We start from the raw sequence: 18,493 nt of genomic DNA, 5'->3' as shown, positions 1-18,493 counted from the left end.
TGGAACAAGTTCCTACTGTGCACTGAGAGTGTGAGGAGCACCCTTGCCTCAGGCCCATCTCAACCTGCCTTTATTGGAGTAACTCAGGAACCCTGCTCCCTAGTAAACACCAATCTCAAGATGGAAGAGCTGCTACAAAGGGTGGGGTAAAACTGGCAGGGGGTGGGGGAGCACCAAAGGCCAGGGATTTGCCCCCAGCTCTAGGCCAGCAGTAGCCAGGTTATTTAGTCATATGATGATGTCCCCCTATCCTTCCTCACCCTGCTCCCTCCCCACATGGAGAAAGGCAAGCTGGGAATACTTTTCTCGGAGGGAGGGAGGGAGGGAGGGAGGGAGCATCCCCAGAGCTTATGCAGAAAGAAAAGGGAGAGGAGGTAAAGAAAGTCCCTCAATACAACAAGTTGTCTCAAATCGTCACAGTGATACAGACTTATCAGAAACCAATGAAACAATACAAATTAAATACTAATAAAATAAATACTATGGAAGACAGAAGAGCACAGGGAGACAAAAGGGGGCACTCAAGAGATTTGGGTTTTTCTCACTTCTCCTTAGGACAGGCCACAGCCACCCAGGCCCATGTTTGGTCTTGGTCATAAGCGTAGAAGCCAGTCCAAGGGACCCTGGTGCCACCTCCCACCATCTCCAGACCTCTTGTCTTCAGAAGTGGAGTTCAACTTTCCATCCCATCACCAACCACAACAACAAGGAGATGAGAACTAACTGTAACCCCCCCCCCAAAAAAAAGAGAAAGGAATCCAGTCACTAATGCTGGCATTGATAAGGCGGCTTCTTGTTGGTCCGTATTATTGCCTCTTTCTGCAGTCTGGTGCTCGGTGGGGGAGACATGAGCGGTGGGGGAAGGGTGAACTCGAAGGAGAAAGAAGACCGGGGAGGAGGGGCTGTTTCTGTCAACTGCTCCAAGACTGGTATTCCACCTCAGACCCTAGGAGCCGCAGCAGCTCTGGCTCATACTGCACCAGCTCCACAGTCTCAGAAGACCCCGGGGGAGATCTGTCCTCCAAGCTCCCAGGCCTGTCAGCAGGGGTCAGCAGCTGACTTGAGGCCACCTGCCGGTAGAACTCAGCCTTGGGCAGGGTGGTGATTTCAAGGTGTGGGAAGCGAGCCTGAAAGATTCTTGAGGAGAGCTTCAGCCTCTTCAGGACATCGCTGAAGAGGAACCAGTTGCAGGGTCTGGAAAGGCAAAGAAAGAATTAGGGAAGCAGGCTCAGGAGGGAGAGTGGAGCCCCCAAAGCATAGAAGGTCAGGAGACCAAGTGACCCCTACAGTCCACCCCACAGCCATACTTCCTATTGAGACTTAACTGCTATCTTTCAGGAAACCACAAGTCTCTGGACTGAGGCTGGGATATAGCACAATACCTGCCCCAGCTTCTAGCTGAACATCAGTGAGTACTTATCCCACAGGCTACCTCTTCCATAGAGGGCAAGCCAGGGGCAAACTAGGCTTAGCCTGCTACCCCATGGCCTGGCATTTACTATCTGCTGGGGCCATATCTTCCTAACCCCCACTCTAGGCAACCCTGCCTGGCCTCCGTCTCCTGACCTGACTCCTGCTCACTTGTTCTAGATCTTCCCTGGTGGAGGTGGAGCTGTGGAGAAAGGCCTAAACTGTGGGTAATCCAAAAGGCATTTCTCTTTGGCTCTGGAATGTATTAGACAACTTTTTTTTTTCCTCCAGCAGTGGCAGCACCAATGTTTCTGCAGGCCCAGGGCTCACATTACAGCCAGTCTGCCCTTGTGGAGCACATCTGAGACTGGGCGGCAGCCTAGGGACAGCTGGGAGGGGCACTGCAGAGGCCTCTGCTTACCAGCCAAGCACTTGCAGGAACTCAAACCAGGAGGAAGTGCTGCAGTCTCCCCTCACTCGCTCACCCCACTTTACAGTTCTTCCTCCTAGCCACTCCACTTCTCATCTGCAGCCTTTGCCACTTCTAGTCTGGGTTACAATATACCAGCCTTACACTTGCTCTGTCTGTTTTCTTAATGGGGGACCAACCTAATAGAGCTATTTTAATACAGGCTTAAGTACATAGGTTTAAGACAAAAGGTATTGAACAGAAAGTAAGACATACCAGGTTTCTCAGGCCCTCGGGTCCTCTTTTCTTAAAAGGAAATATGACCCTCCATCTCCCCCCTCACTGAATAGCTTATGATGACTCTCTCTTAGTTCCAGCAAGCATAGACTTGGGGCTCAACAGCCAGGAGCATATACTGGTCTTCTAGTGCTCAGATTGAATTGTCAGTACCCACGTCAGCTGCCTAATTGCTGGAACCCCAGCTCCAGATCTCCTTGGGTACCCACACTCATGTCTATATACACACACATGCAAATTCACACATCTATGCATAATTAAAAAGAAAAATAAAAGCCAGGCCTGGAGGCACCTGCCTTCAATCCCAGCCCTTGGGAAGCAGAGGCAGACAGATCTCTGAATCTGAGTCCAGTCTGGTCTACAGAGTAAGTTCCAGGTCACACAGCAAGTTTTTAGTGTAATATTAAGCCAGACCTCCAAAAGATGACCCCAATTCGATTTCTTCTACTCAGTCTCCAGCTCCCACATCTACTCACCTGTACTGTATTCCTGTCCTACCAGAAACGCTTATTTTTTTACAAATTTTATGTGTATAGATACTTTGCCTGATGTATCTGTATGCTTTTTTTGTTTGTTTGTTTTTTGTTTTTCGAGACAGGGTTTCTCTGTATAGCTCTGGGTGTCCTGGAAATCACTTTGTAGACCAGGCTGGCCTCGAACTCAAAAATCCGCCTGCCTCTGCCTCCCGAGTGCTAGGATTAAAGGTGTGCACCACCACTGTCTGTATGCTTCTTGTACATACCTGGTGCCTGCATGAATGTTGGATCTCCTGTAACTGGTGTTACAGACAATTATGGACTACCATAATAGGTGCCAGAAATTGAACACAGATCCTGGAGACCAGTGCTCTTAATTTCTGAGCCATCTCTCCAGCTCCCCCTCCCTTTTTCAGACAGAGGATCTCATTATATCTAACCTTAGCTAACTGGTGATTCATTCTGTAGAGCAGGCTGGCCTCAAACTCACAGAGATCCACCTGCCTGTCTCCAAGTGCTGGGCATGTGTCACAACATCTGGCTTTTGCTTTCTGAATGACTTGAGTGTGTCTGCTATAATGCCTTTGCTCATGCCTTCCCTATGCCTCTCCTTCTTTTAGCCCAGCTCGGATGCCATTTTAAACCTACAAAACCCCAAAGTAACTGAGTGTTCAGTACATCTTCTACGGTCTCATGACACTCAGCCCATTTCCAAAAGGCTACAAAGTCAACATAAACTCTGGTCTTCTCTGGTCTTCACCGGAGCTCAGGATGAAGTGAACTTTTTCTTTTTCACTTGACATTCTTTTTATAGTAATAAACCTGCTTAGAGCATTTGGTCTTTTATTAAAGTTCATTGCACACTTCTCTGTGTACTACACTCAGCTGGGCTGGTTTGAAGGCCAGAGTTATCTGTACTATGGATCACAAGGTTGGATCCAGGGTATAAAACATGTTTATGGGATCAGTCATTCCATATGGTATATTAAACACCTATCAAGTTGGGCCTGGTGGCTCAAGTCTTTAATTACAGAAATTGGAAGGCACAGGCAGGTGGGTTGAGGTCAGCCTTGTCTACCTAGTGAATTCTAGGCTAGCCAGGGCTACATATAGATCCTGTATCAACAAAACAAGATACCCTCATCTATTTAGACTCAGTCCTTTTCCCTAAAATTCAGCATTTCTTCTACGGCAAAGTCTGCCACATCATAACATTAGGGAATGGAGCACTCTCAGCTAAGAGAACGTGACAATCAATACCATATATGTGGATCAACTCTTTCAAAGAATGAGGATAAAGGGGCTGGAGAGATGGTTTCATGGTTAAGAGCACTGCTTGCTCTTCCAGGGGACCTGAGTTCAATTCCCAGCATTTATGTAGTGGCTCAGCTCATGACTGTGTGCAGCTCCAGTTCTAGTAAATCCAACGCCCTCATCTGGCCTCTGTAGGCAGCAGATACATACACGGCTCAGAGGTCCATGTGCCTGGCTTAACAGGTTGCCCATGTTCTGTCTGTACCTAGAGAAAACTACTCTGGTTCTTTTACTGCCTGTGGCCCAGGATCCTGTTTCAGAGAAGGAGGTGTTGAATACTTTGGAGGAAATAATTAACTGTGCAATACTATATCCCAGAGGCCCAGCCTCACCCCCTGGGATCAGCTTCTGTCCAGAACAAGGAGATTAAGAACAAAAGGGGAGTGATCCTACATAAAAAAATTATATTTAACTGATCCTACATTAAAAAGATATATTCATTTTATATGAGGATTTTCCTGCAGGCATGTGTATGTACCACAAATGTGATTAGTGTCTGTGGAGACCAAAAGAGGGCATCAGATCCCTTGGAAGTGGAGTTATATATGGTCCTGAGCTACCATGTAGGTGCTGGGAATCAAACCTGGGCCCTTTCCATGTGTTCTAAGTCGCTGAGCCATCTCTCCAGCGCCCTGATGTAGCATTTTTATCCATCTGCCTAACACTTCCATATGATGCACTGGAAAAGCAATCTCAAGCCATGGGCTTGAAGGCTGACAAACTGCTCTCAGCCAAGAGTCAGTTGGCTCAGTCTACTACCCGGTGTGAGGTATACCCTAGTCTCCAAAAAAGGGTGTCCCCATGTTCTCAGAGTCATCTGAGCCTGAAGAACTGATCATCTTACTGACTACAGGCTGTGGGAGCCCTGTGCTGTGCATTGCTAAGAATTCTGGTGGATCCAAAGCTATGGCAACCATATGTCTTGGCTTTTCCAAGAATTTCAATTGCAAGTATTCTGTGTAACTGTCCCCAGAAACCACAAAAATGTTCCAGAGAGTCTAATAGTTCATCATCCCAGATATTTCCCAGATTATCGCCTCCACACACAACAACAGTGCACAAAATTCTTCAGATTTGGGGGCCTGGAAATGCATCAAGTTGATAGCTAATGTGTAGCTCTGGAGGTCTGTGAAGCTTGAGTTTGGACTGGAGGAACAGGGTGTCTTTCTTCTGCTCCAGCACTCATTCCCCAGACAGCCTGTGCCTCCTTCTGCAGAGCTCCTCCTTCCCTAAGCAGGCTACAGGTTGCCAGGACACTGTCACACAGTCTCCATAGACTTCCCAGACACTTACCCACGGGACACTGACACTTGGAGGTTGTAACAGGGGAGAAGAGGCTTGTCTGAGAGTTCGAACATGAAGTCATCCTGTTCTGAATCATCTCCTTGCTCGGCACTCCCCGGAGGATTATGGAGGAGGTCACAGGCAAACCCGTCTTTTTTCTCTGTAGGATGAGAACACAGGGCATCAGCTACAAGCACAAAACTGAAGGAAAGGAAAGGCTCCATAAAGGAGTATGAAGGGACCACTTAGGAGATAAATACAGGGCCACAGGCCCCTGGCTGGATCGACTATGGACTCGAATTCTGGAGAGGGCACAGAAAAGTTCTAGTCTTGGAAGGAACTAAGTTGTGGCCAGAAGGCCATTATCCTTCTCCACCGTCTGGTTGGTAAAAGCAAACTGCCCTGAAGGTTAGAAGCTCAGCTCTTTCAGATAAAAAAAAAAAAAAAAAGACGGAAGACACTAGCAGCTGCTAAGGGCTAGTCCACCTGTCCTCTGGCTGGAGGTTCCTCTATCCACCTCACTGCCTGATCCCAAGGTCCATAGACTCAGAAGGTTCCCTTCTCCACCCGATCGATCTTCTGGGTGCGGCTCAGCCTTCTGCTCTTACTCCTCAGCCCCCAGCTCACGAGGCAAATGCTGGATGATCGCAGACACTGGTGTGCTGAGCTTCCTGCTGCACAGTGCTGGTGACAGAGGGTTAAGGGCCCAGGACAGCAGCAATCTCAAAAAATAAGAGCTAAGCCCAGCACGTTGTTGGCCCACACCTTTAATCCCTGTTCTTGGGAGACAGGCAGAAGGATGTTTGTGAGTTTCAGGCCAGCCAGAGTTACAGAGTGACACCCTGTCTCAAACAAAACAAAACAAAACAAAACAAAAAACAGAGCAGCAAACAAGAAAACCAAACCAAACCACCACCACCCCTCTTCCAGAAGAAAATAATAATAAAAAAAAATGAATGAGGGCTATGTCACAGGGACAGAGTGGGGGACAATGAAAGCTGCAGGCTAAGGGGCTGACACTAGGATTTGAGGTAACTTTAGGATTTACAAAGCACCCCGGGTGGGGAAAGGGACAAGGCAGGAGAGGATGACATTATGCAAATCCTTGTGGCATCTCAGGCTTCAGACTGGTGACTATTGAGCCTGAGGGGGAAGGGCTGAAAGGGCCTGTAAAGCTACTAGCAGGTGAGGAAAGGCTGCCTCCACAGCGGGGCTCCTACCTCTGAACCACACTGAGATGCATCCAGCCCTCCCAGCTTCTTCCCACTCTGAACTTACCCAACACAGAACTGCTGTAAAAATCCCAGGACGCACGGGGATCGCCCTCTGCCCTGCCCTGAAGATCCGAGAGGTGATCTGATGAGAGAACAGAGGTAGGTGTGAGACAGACACAGAGGAGCTCTTGAGGATTAGCTATATGGGGTTGGGGGAGGGGAAGTGGGCAAGGCTACAAGAGTGGCCAGGGGTGACAGGAAAGAGACACAACAGATTGCAAGCAAGCAGAAGCCCCTAACTGATGTATGACCTAGTTTTTAATAAAAGGAAAAATTACCCTCTAGTATTAGTATTTTAAAATGGGGGTTTAAATTTAAAAAATAGATTTTCAACATTTTATATATAAAAAAGATAAAAATTCGAAGATCTGGCAGCACTGCCTCTGCATTCCTCTATGTCAACAGTTGGCTGGAGGACACTGTGACACATGTACAGCCTCCACAGTCCCCACTGGGCCTCTTCTCGCTTACACATCAGCCTGATGGCTGTTGCTTGGGGACCTCAGCTTCAAAAGGCACAGGGCATTCCTCTTCAAGCAGAATCCCACACCTAGCACAATAGTAATGTGTGTCCAGTCATGATCTAGCTTCTTTAAAGTAAGGTAAGTAAGTAGCTATGGGGGTAGCTCAGTGGTAGAATGCATGCTTAGCACATGCAAGAGTCTAAGTTTATTTATAGCTCAAAAAATACATAAATAACAGCAGGGTGGCGCGCGCACACACACACACACACACACACACACACACACACACACACGCACACACGCACACGCGCACACACACACCCTACCACTCAGAAGGCTAAGGGAAGAAAACTGACTTTGAGGTCAGCCTGGGCCACTAGAAGAAACATTGTCTCAACAAAACAAAACCAAAAAAAAAAAAAAAACAAACCAGAAACCCCTTTGCTTCTACCCAAAAGAGCTCAAGAGGCAGTGCTAGAAAATGGCTCAGCAGGTAATAGTGCCCGCTGCACAAGCCTGGTAACAGTTTGATCCTTGGAGGCATGGAAAAAGCTGGGTATGGTAGGAAGTATTTATAGTCTCAGAACTCCACCAGCAAGACTTGAAGGAGAAACAGGAGAGTCAACTAAAAGCTCAACTAGGCTGGAGCACATCACACCAAAAATAGATCCTGCTTGAAAACAAGGTGCTCTGAGAGGACTACCACCCCAAAATGTGCCCAGTGGCTGCTACCCGCATGATGTGACCTGTAAGGGTGGCACACACAAACATGCATGCACTCACACAATAAATTACTTTTTTAAAAAAGAACCGAAGACAAGTGTTCAAACAAAATTCTGTACACATGAACTGACGTGGCTCCATTCACAATGGTCAAAAGTCAGAAACAGCCCAAATGTCCATCAAGGGATGAATGGACAGACAGAATGAGGTAATATCCACACAGAAGAATATTACTAAACCATAAAAGGAACAACATGGATGGTAGGTGAAAGAAGCCAGATACAAAGTGCCATATAAAGAAAAGAGTAGGGGTGGGGCTGGAGAGATGGCTCAGCGGTTAAGAGCACTGACTGCTCTTCCAAAGGTCCTGAGTTCAAATCCCAGCAACCATATGGTGGCTCACAACCATCTGTAATGCGATCTGATGCCCTCTTCTGAAGACAGCTACAGTGTACTTAGATATAATAATAAATAAACCTTAAAAAAAAAGAGTAGGGGTTACTGGAAGGGGTGATACTGTGATATAAAGCGAATACGAAAATTAATCAAAAAAGAGTGATAATATGTCACATACTGGAAATACATGATGCCACTAAGTATAAGAGTCAGTTACAAAGGCTCTCTCTCTCTCTCTCTCTCTCTCTCTCTCTCTCTCTATATATATATATATATATATATATATATATATATACACATCTCAATGAGATCTCCAGACTAGGCAAAGTCAATAAGACAGAAAGCAGACTAAGCATGGATGGCAGTTTTGGGTGGGGGGAAGGGCAGTGACTAAGAATAGATCTGGGGTTTCCCTCTGCAATGATAAAAAAGTTCTGAAAGCAGATAGTGGTGACTGTAGTACAACACTGTGACTCGACAACACTCCATCACACAGCTGTCTCAAGTGGCTAACTTCTTCTATGTATCTACTCCCACAATGAAAGGCGTTTACAACCCACCTTTCATTGGCTAGCTCTAAAGATAGGCCTCAGGTTGCCCTCAGCCTCCCTGCTTCCTAGCATCAGTCAGTGGACAGGTTCACCTCTTCTCCCCACCCAGATACAAAGCAGGCTTTCCTGATGAAGCCTGTGAGTGCAAGGCTAGGAAGTTGCCAGTGTGCCCAATTGTACAATTAACAGGCTGGCTGAGCGACGGGGGATCGCCACCAGCTCTCAAGTAGCACCTAGGCAACAGGAAAGAAGAGAACCCAAAGAACACAAGGAGATGAGGGTGGTCACCTGCAAAGCCAGTCCCAGAATTCCACTGGGAGTTATTCCCCCCAAGGAGTACAGCTTGATTCCTCCACTGAAGGTACCATCACCACCCAGTGCCCCTTCTAGAGCAATCCAGCAGCAAGAACTGTCTGTTAATGTAACCTTCCAAAGCCACTCCCTTCTTGGCCATCTTCTAAGACATGAAGAGCTCAGGCTCCCACTGAGAAGGCAGCAGGGAACAGCTTTTAAAGTAACAGCAGAGTGAGGTACCTTAAGTTGTGGAGGTTAGATCTCTGTACAGCCCACATAAAACTGGAGGCCCTGCTGACAGCCTCCACACTCTTCAGTACACACAAGGACTTCCTTCCAGAAGCATCTGTTGGGCAGGTGTCTAGTCTACTCTGAGTCCAGTCCTATGCTTTGTATCATAGAAAGGAAAGGAAGGAGGCCCTTCTTTCTGCAAAAGGAAGGAACGGGGTCTACTTTTTGTTAACTACTGTCTCTCCTTTGCCAGAACTCTGGTGTCTGGTCCCTAAGAAGAGCTTAATAAACATACTAGGGAAGAGGGAAGAGGATGAAGAGGGAGAAAGGAGAGAATCACAATAAAGTGAGACAGCAAAGGGCTTGCTTAAGCAGTGTGCCAAAACATATGCACTCTGCTGCCCCTGTCCCCCTACCCGCAGTCACACAAGGATTCCACTGGAGCAGGTCAAGTTCACCACATTCCTGTGGTTCCCACTAGGAATTGCCTTCAGAGCCCAGCACATTCCTCTAATTCTCTCTACTGCCTGCAAAGCTTTGTCGTGGACAGGTGAACCTGCCAAAGTTAGTTAGCTAGCATGAGCAAAGATGCTAAAGTTGGAACAGGCCCATGAGTGACAAACACGTGCGCAGAGTCACCTGATGGTATAGCGATAATGCATACTCCTCAGATAGGACTACCATCAAAATGAGTAGCCTTCATTTTCTTCCATTCTGCCTCCATCCCCAGCAAACTTCCAAGATTTTATCCTTTGTGTGAGAAACTCCTGTGAGCGTAAACATTCCTGTTCCACATACAAATGCACCAGGACTGACAAAACAAGGATTTGAGCACACGTGACCAAAGCTGCACTGTAGAAAAGCTAAAAGATGGACACAGCGCAAATGGCTATGCATGAATGAACAGATAAAAATAGTGTATGCACGTATGCATGCGCACATACACACACACACACAGAGGACACACTATTAGTCAGTCATAAAAGAATGTTGGTCAGATAGATGGCTCAATAGGTAAAGGTGCTTACCATCAGCCTGAAGATCCAAGTTCAATACCAGGCCCCCACATGGAAAGACAAACAAAATTCCCACAACTTGTCCTCAGACATTTGTCACACATACAAACTGACAGACAGAGGGTGAAGGAAGAGAAGGAGAGGGAGAGAGTGTGATAGAATTTTAAAATGAGTGTAGTACTGAAATATGCTAGCATATAGATGGGCCATAAAACCACTATAGTACATGATTATGCCAGCCTTCTTTCAGAGGCCCCAGGTTGTAGGGTTCCATGTATATGAAATGTCTGGAATAGGCAAAGCCACAGAGACAGGAGTGCAGATTAGTAACTGCAAGGAGCTGAGAAGAAGGTGACAGGAAGAAATAGTTTGTACAAGGCTGCATGGAGGATGATGATAATGTTTCAGAACTAGACAGCAGCGGCTGGAACACTGTAAATGAAGTAAAGGCCACTGAACCGATCACTTGGGGTGATTTAATTTAATCAATTAGTCATTTTACTTCATCAATCTTACCCTACACTTTTTGATTGAAAGCCCCCTCAGCAGTACCTCATTCTTTTGTTTGTTTGTTTTGTTTTGTTTTTTTGAGACAGGGTTTCTCTGTGTAGCCCTGGCTGTCCTGGAACTCACTCTGTAGACCAGGCTGGCCTTGAACTCAGAAATTCGCCTGCTTCTGCCTCCCAAGTGGTGGGATTAAAGGCGTGCGCCACCAACACCCGGCCTTCAGTACCTCATTCTTAAGTAGAGAGAACCTTGTTCCCACGTATGGAGTTGGCACTAGTAGAGTTTCTCTAGATCCCAGCATCCTAGCATACCCCACCCAACCAAAGTCACCAGCTGAGGGACATGAAAGGAGAAAAGGAAATGAGCTGTCTTCAATATGGCTTCATATCATAGAAGTCTCTGTAGAAAAACACAACTCTGTGCTTCAATGCCCTTGATTGGTCATTGGCTAACCCTTTCCCCAGTGAAAGGAAAAGAAGTCCCTATACCCCCCTCTAATGTCCCAGTCCTAACTGCACAGTTCCTGTGCTCTTCCACAGAGGAGGCAAAACTGGGTCTATTTTCCCTCGCAGTAACATTGGATATTGCTCTTTTTATTTTCCCCAAAGGGTCAAAGGTAAATTAGCAATATGGCCCATGGGGGAAGGCTTTCCTAGATCTTTTGGGGGTTTGCACAGCTCCATGCTCCATGTACACAAGATAGCTTTCTTAGAAGAGTTCCGTTCTAGGCAACCATTCCAGAGCAGGAGCCTTGCACAGAATGAGGAAAGCTAGACATGAAGCCCAATCCTGACGCTTGCAAAAAATGGAGTCCTTAGCACCCTACATGGGTTTGCCTCATTTTCTACTGGAAGACTTGGGCTAGGGAGGACACAGACAATGCATCTCTGCAGCACCTGGCTAAGCAAGTGCTTGAAGATGAATGAGATACTTTTAAATGTCTCAGCCAGACAGGTGAGCTGAAATTTAAAACAACAACAGCAATACCAGAAACAACCTCCACCTCCGAAAAAAACACCAACAAAAGCCCCCTATGCATAGGTAGCTGGATATATGGTGTAGCATAAGAAGAGCACTTCCCTACCTTCCTACCTCAGAAACATTTGACCTTATGACTCTTGGGGAACCGGTGATGTAGCATCCAGAGATGAAACGGAAGAGAGGCGCTGCTCAGTTTTGAGGCATCAGAGCCCCCAGTGATGGTTATTATCACCATCATGAATGCACTTAATGTCATAGAATTAGTCAGTTAAAATGTTATATACTGTTATATTAGATGAATTTTGTTTCCTTTTTTTTTTTTAGCAGTGTCTTGCTGTTTGTTCACTTAAGAAGGACAGGCTGGTCTGGAACTCACTATGTAACCCAGAATAGCTTTACATAATAATAAATGTATTTATTAATTCTATTAATCATAATAGAATTACATAAAACATGTAATACATGTTTTAAAAATCTTTTTGGTTGGGGGTAGTTGCACACACCTGTAATTCCAGCATTCAGGAAACAGAGGCAAGCGGATGTTACTTAAGACAAAACTTCAGACCTCTTGAGTTTGAGGCCTGCCCGATATAAGCAACAAGTTCTGATTAGAGTCACACAGTGAGAACCTATCGTTAAAGGTGTTATTTTTTTAAAACAATTACCTAGGAGATTGGGATGAGTTTATAGAAAATAAAAAGAGAAGTTCTTATCTCTCAATTTTTAGGTATTAAAAAATAGTGTTGGCAGAGTATGGTGGCCCATGCCTTTAATCCTAGCACTTATAAGGCAGAGGCAGATAGATCTCTGCTAGTCTGGTCTATATAGCAAGTTCCAGAAGAGCCAGGACTACACAGAGAGATCCCGTTTCAAAAACAACAAAGTGTCAACATTTAAAGTCCTTTGGAGTTTGAGAGGTGAATCGGGAGGAAAGGCTTACGCTTATATTCAATAAAGTAAGCAGAGGTGCTACCTGATTGCAGCCCCCCACCCCCATCACACAAGTAACAAAGACAGAGAAGCTCCATTGTCCTGCAGAGCCATGCCGACATCTAAGACAGAATATACATAGGTGGACACGCGTGGGAGGAGGCTACAGATGTTGCACCCTTGGAGTGGCTCTGCTGAAAGGATTGATAGCCAGTCATTACTGGCCTACACTAAGTGACTGATGGAAAGAAATCCCTAAGTGACTAACGTCTCATGATGACCAGATGCTCAAGGACCCAGAGTCAGGTGGAAGAAATTGAAAAAGGAAGCCTCTGGTCAGTGCCCTAGCCCGAGGATAAGGAAGGCTGGAAAGCCCGAGGCCTATACTTCAGAGGTTAGTTAAGATCACTGTTTGGAGAGTGGACAGGCACAAGTCAAACCCTTCCTAGGCAATCTGTCATCCCCTTGCCTCCCTGCAGCCTCTACAATATCCCTACCTCTTTTCCCTCCCATGGGAACTTTTAGGTTCTCTTACTCCTGACATTATTAGCTACGCAGCAAAGTTCTCTTAAGCAAGTGTGACTCCTGCCTGACCTGGGAACCCAGTGCTGCATCATTGGCAGGTGTAGTTGGTGACCAATGGGCCAAAGTTTGGGTAAGAGGGGAACAGACTGTTGTATCACAACTGAAGCCTATGAAGAGGGTCACGGCTACAACTCCCAACTGCAGCATCCATCACTCAGGCAATCCGAAGGACTAAGTCATGATGTCACAAAGAGTTGAGATAACAGCAGAAGGAACTGACACTGAGCATGCTGAAAGTAGAGTCTTCTCTTTCATTCCCATCCTAGCTGTCCAACTCAGATCAGCCTGCCTACCTGCTGACACACAGTCCTACATACTAGAGAGAAAAATCTATGAACTGACTTGTGGCCCTGGCCGTGGACCTGAACATGACACTTCACTAGAAGGCAGAGAGGGTGGAGAAGAGACAGGAATGGAGAGAAGGGGGAATACTGGAATGCATAGGAAGTATCAAAGTTACCATGGGAGAAGAGCCACAAAGAATCAAGCATCAGGAAGGGTCCCAGAGGTCCCACTTTAATTACAATCAAGAAGAGACTGCAGCAACAGCAAAATGGGGATTATTCATTCTCTACCACTGACATTCCATTCATAGCACAGGTCAACATATCCTGCTTCCAGCCAAGAGTATAGCCAGTCTCCCATTGGGAGGTCTGCTCCAGACACCTAGTGGTGAAATGAATCTCTGTAGGAGGTGAGGGCCTTACTGAGGTAGTGATGTGGACACTCACAGTAAGGGACTTTTAAAAGTAGCTAGAAATTGCCAAGACACTGAAGGAATACGTGAAGACAGAACACATCCTTGTGGGAACTGTCTAGGACAGAATTATTGAAGACCTCCTCCACCCACCCCCCCACCCCCGGTTGAGGAGTCCAAGGCCAACAAACCCTAAGGATTCTGGCTGCAACTGTGGTCAATGCTTACCACTGAGAAAGCGCTTCATGTTATCACTGCTGGCCAGCTTCATGGCTGTCTGACCCGAGTAGGTAGCCAGTGTGGGATCAGCTCCGTAGGATAGCAAGAGCCAGATGGTTTCTAGGTTGTCATTGACCACAGCATCATGAACTGGCCTGTGGAGGTCAAATAAGAGTCAGGGCTACAGGATTTAATGGAGAACTTTCACAATGCCATATTAGGGGGAAGAAGAGTGAGAAAGATAGTATGGTAACCTCGAGGTAACCCCAGTGTAACATGGGTAAGAGAGCAGGGGAGCCACCTCTGGCCTACGATTCATATTGTCTCTGTGCACCTCTTTTTCTTTCCCATATCTGTCTCTCCTCTGTGTTCCCCCGCATCTTCGGACAGTATCTAGAGCACAATGTCGATCTACTAGGAGTTCAGTGGAGAACAGGTCCCTGGTGGAAGTTAAAATTAAAGCAGGTGTGGGTGGTTGTGGAAAAGGAAGGGCCCAGGTGACTGCGCAAGGGCAGGGATGGATAGGTAGGGAGGCTCCACACAGGTAGCAGCCAAGCAGAGCCCTGTCCACTTTGATCTGGCCCCTTCTACTTGGTATTACAGTTCCCCTGGGACCCTACCAGTAGAGGAGATGGGTGTGACTTCTCTGAGACATGGAAAGGTTTTATGTTTGTATATGTGTGCACATTAATATGGTGTAGTGCATTTACTTATTTCTGTATTGTGTGTGTGTGCATGAATATGTGTGCAGAAGTTAGGAGACAACTTGCAGGAATCAGCTTTCTTCTTCCATCATGTGGCAGCCAAGAGGGCCAGGCTTGAAGGCAAGTGCCTGCATATACCAAGCCAATCTCACAGACTCAGGTAGTTAATTTTTTTTTGTATGTTCACAGAGACTAAATTACAAAAACCCAATCTGGACTGGGACCCCTAGATTAGTGTTCTGCTTGGAACCTAAGGCCTCGATTCCACATGAGATGATAAATGGCCAACGACGATGATGGTATTCACGAGGGTTGAGTGGACTGACTTGGCATGGGACAGGGTGAACCCTGGACAACCTCAGCCTTTCCTTAGTCCCGTACAGACTGGCCATTGAGGAACTCATCAGCTCCTGCCCCTAAGCTGGCTCCCTTCAGACATCCTTTCAAAAGGCTTCCTGGTTAAAGCCTTTTTGACACCAGCAGCTGGACACTCTGCAAATATCCAGGACTGAGTAAAGCTCTGAAGCGAGGGACTGAACTGAGGTCTGAGACTTGGCAGAGGAACAGCCTTCTTGCCTTGTGCCATCCTGCGAGCTGCAGTTCACATTAGCCCCATGTTGCAAGAGGATGTTCAGGATATCAGTCCAGCCCCGGGAACAGGCTTCGTGCAAGGCTGTGTAGCCCGCGTTGTCACGGTGATTCACATCCTCACTGTGCTTTTGGAGGCAGTAGAGAACTACGTCCTGTAGGGATGGGAGACAGCTCTGTGAGCAAAGAGAAGTCTTAAGTTTTTTGAATCCTCCCTGTTAGACTTGCCACTCCACAAGTGTCTGACAAGTTTCACAGCCTGTTCTTTATATGAGGAAACAAAAGACACAATTCAAAATCTTCTGTGAACAAAGGTAGTTCTCAGCCTCCATTGCTGGGCCCCAGCCCTGAGCTGTTCCCTTGGCAGGAGGAAGACACTTCTTATGGCCAAGAGCACTCATCTGGGTGGTGATCTTTGGAGTAAGGTCCTCAGAGAGGCTCCCCTGCTGCCCAGCAATCACCTTTCTGAGCTTTACAAGCTCTACACGGGAACTCTGTTCCTCAGAGGCTCATAAATTCCACTTACCCCAGCAAGCACAACTCCACAACTCACTTTGGTTTTTTGCTTCGAGACAGGGTCTTGTTGTAGCCCAGGCTGCTCTTTTTATTTTCTCTGAGACATTGTTTCTCTGTGTAGTCCTGGCTGTCCTGGAACTCACTCTGTAGACCAGGCTGGCCTCGAACTCAGAAAGCTGCCTGCCTCTGCCTCCCAAGTGCTGGGATTAAAGGCGTGCTCCACCACTGTCCGGCCAGGCTGCTCTTAATACTCCCTATGTAGCCAAGAATGATCTTGAATCTCAGATCTTTCGGATTAAAGGTGTATACCATTCTACCCAATTGATGTAGTACTGGGAATTGAGACCAGGGTTCTATGCCTGCTAGGCAAAGCAATGGAGTTAGATCTGTAGCCACAATGCACTTCTATCATTCAGCCTCGGGTAATGCTACCTTCCTGGAGCTGAGTTGGTGGGACCAGAGGGAGAACTCAAGTGACTTGAAGCATTCCTGCTACCGTGGGACAAAGCTATGAATAAACTGGGATGGAGATTGGCAGTTCCATTGGGTGAAGCTTCTAGAACATGGTACCCACTAGTTCTGCTGTCAGTGCTCTCAGGAAGCACAGGAGACAGCGTGAGAGGATGTCTGGAGATAGCTACTCTGTGCCTGAGCTGGGGGTGGCCAGCTCTGTTCTAGTCTTACCCCAATTTTCTCCTGTTTGCTATTTCTGCAGAGACTGGATTTCAATGCATCCTGAGGTCTCCCTGAGAGCCATGCAGACATCCATACTAAATACTCAAGAAAGGTACATTGGTAGCTTGATGGAGACACCGTGCAAGTTGCACAGACCAGAGTGGACCCTTACAGGTACAGAAAGCCTAATAGAGAAGGTAAACTCTGCAATGTGGGTAAGTCCGCATCCACAAGCAAATCCCAAGGAAACCATCACACAGTGGGGCAGAGATACATAGCCAAAGGTATGTGTTTCAACCGAGAGCAGACAAGGATAAAAACGTGCACCAACATACAGCCTCGGATACATCTCACATGGGAGGCACAGGATGTTTGAACTCAGACAAAAGTACTGTCATAACTGATATTGGACACATTTTATTTTCTTTTGTTGGTAGCCCAGGCTGGCTTTGAATTCGCTATGTAGCCGAGGCTGGCCTTCAATTGCTGATTTGCCTATCTCTACTTCCCAGGTCTTGGGATTATAACCTGGGTAATCTACCACATACATCTTGCCAAATCATTTCATACTGCTAACTGTAGGAATAAGACCTACATCAACAGACTTACTATAATCAAAGGCCTTAACATGATAAAATAAGTGCTCAAGGAATGCTGCCTTTTGCCAGGCATGGTGGCACACACCTTTAATTCCAGCACTCAGGAGGCAGAGGTGGGGGGAGATCTCTGAGTTCAAGGCCAGCCTGGTCTACAGAGTAAGCTTCAGGACAGCCAGGACTGTTACACAGAGAAACCCTGTCTTGTAAAACTAAACAAAACCAAAAGGGAAGGAAGGAAGGAAGGAAGGAAGGAAGGAAGGAAGGAAGGAAGGAAAGAAGCAAGGATGGAAGGGGAGAAGCAAGGATGGAAGGAAGGAAGGAAGGAAGGAAGGAAGGAAGGAAGGAGAGAAGGAAAGAAGGAAAGAAGGAAGGAAGGAAGCCTGCCTTGTTTGTTCTCATTCCCATGTTTAAGAAAGTCTGTAGTATGGGTGGGTTAGCCCAGGATTATTGAAGAGGCTCTTAACCCTTCTACCTGAAAGCCCAAAGGAGGAGAAACTACAGGAGATAGATAATGTGTAACGAGTAATCATCACCGTGCGTCCGTCGCTGGGGAAGCCACTACTTCCCCTCTGTTAACCTAAGACAAAGTGAAAATTCCAAATCCCCTTCATAGCCTAGGGATGCAGTGGACGATATTGTACTACCTTTTCAAATGCATTTCTCCTGAACTGACATTTTAAAGAGGAGCACACATAAGGAGCATCCTCAGAGGCCATGTGCAGAGTAGAGGGAGACCATCCAACACAGAGGAACCAATGGTATAGCTGCTCCCTAAGGTCCCAACGTCATCCTGTCATCGCCTGCTCAGGGAGTGCTTACTCACCTTATAACCCAAGCGAGCTGCTCGCTGCAGGAGGGTCTCCCCGGCATTTTTATTCACTATAAGTCTCCGTGCCTCTGGGGGAATCTGTCGGGCAGTGGGTGACTCTGAGGCCTCTTCAGGGCTAGCACTTCGGTACTTCGAGGGTGTACATGGTTCTGTAGGCTTCACAGGAGTGGGAGATTTAGAAGATCGTGTCTTCTGCTGGCTCCAACGACCTTTGCTCTGGAAAACAGAAATGAAGTCATGGGTCAGGCCAGGCAACATATTCAATTCATCATGGCCATGCCATTTGGCTGAGAAAGCCACCTCGTTACATCCAGCACTCATGTTTTCCTTTATTGAGACTATGCCAAGTGGCCCAGTCTACTGTCAGCTTGGGAGACTGGAGGCTAGGTTAGTCACTAGTCATGTGAGCTTATTTTCAAATTAAGGAAAGCTCCTGCATTTCCATGGGTGGATACATGTGTACTGGCTAGTTTTGTGTCAACTTGACACAGCTGGAGTTATCACAGAGAAAGGAGCTTCAGTTG

The 18,493-nt window shown here is 46.8% G+C and overlaps 1 protein-coding gene across 3 annotated transcripts in view; it reads right to left on the bottom strand.

Annotated features, from left to right (window-relative positions):
- Positions 1-326: 326 nt before the first annotated feature.
- Bcorl1 (BCL6 corepressor like 1) overlaps positions 327-18,493 on the bottom strand; it is a 64,982-nt gene continuing 46,815 nt past the window's right edge. For 2 of the 3 annotated variants that reach the window (XM_029473519.1, XM_029473520.1), the window contains 6 exons: positions 17,964-18,185; positions 15,339-15,505; positions 14,068-14,213; positions 6,469-6,546; positions 5,200-5,350; positions 327-1,194 (listed from right to left, as the gene is read on the bottom strand). In XM_029473519.1, coding sequence (XP_029329379.1) covers positions 912-1,194; positions 5,200-5,350; positions 6,469-6,546; positions 14,068-14,213; positions 15,339-15,505; positions 17,964-18,185 — 1,047 coding nt within the window. In that variant the 3' untranslated portion in view covers positions 327-911. The remainder of the gene's footprint in view (positions 1,195-5,199; positions 5,351-6,468; positions 6,547-14,067; positions 14,214-15,338; positions 15,506-17,963; positions 18,186-18,493) is intronic. The other variant, XM_021153041.1, reaches the window with a different exon arrangement.

Source organism: Mus caroli, chromosome X, assembly GCF_900094665.2.
Source record: "Mus caroli chromosome X, CAROLI_EIJ_v1.1, whole genome shotgun sequence".
Classification (NCBI taxonomy): Eukaryota; Metazoa; Chordata; class Mammalia; order Rodentia; family Muridae; genus Mus; species Mus caroli.
The sequence above is the reverse complement of the archived record's forward strand: the minus strand, read 5'-3'. Positions and strand labels throughout refer to the sequence as shown.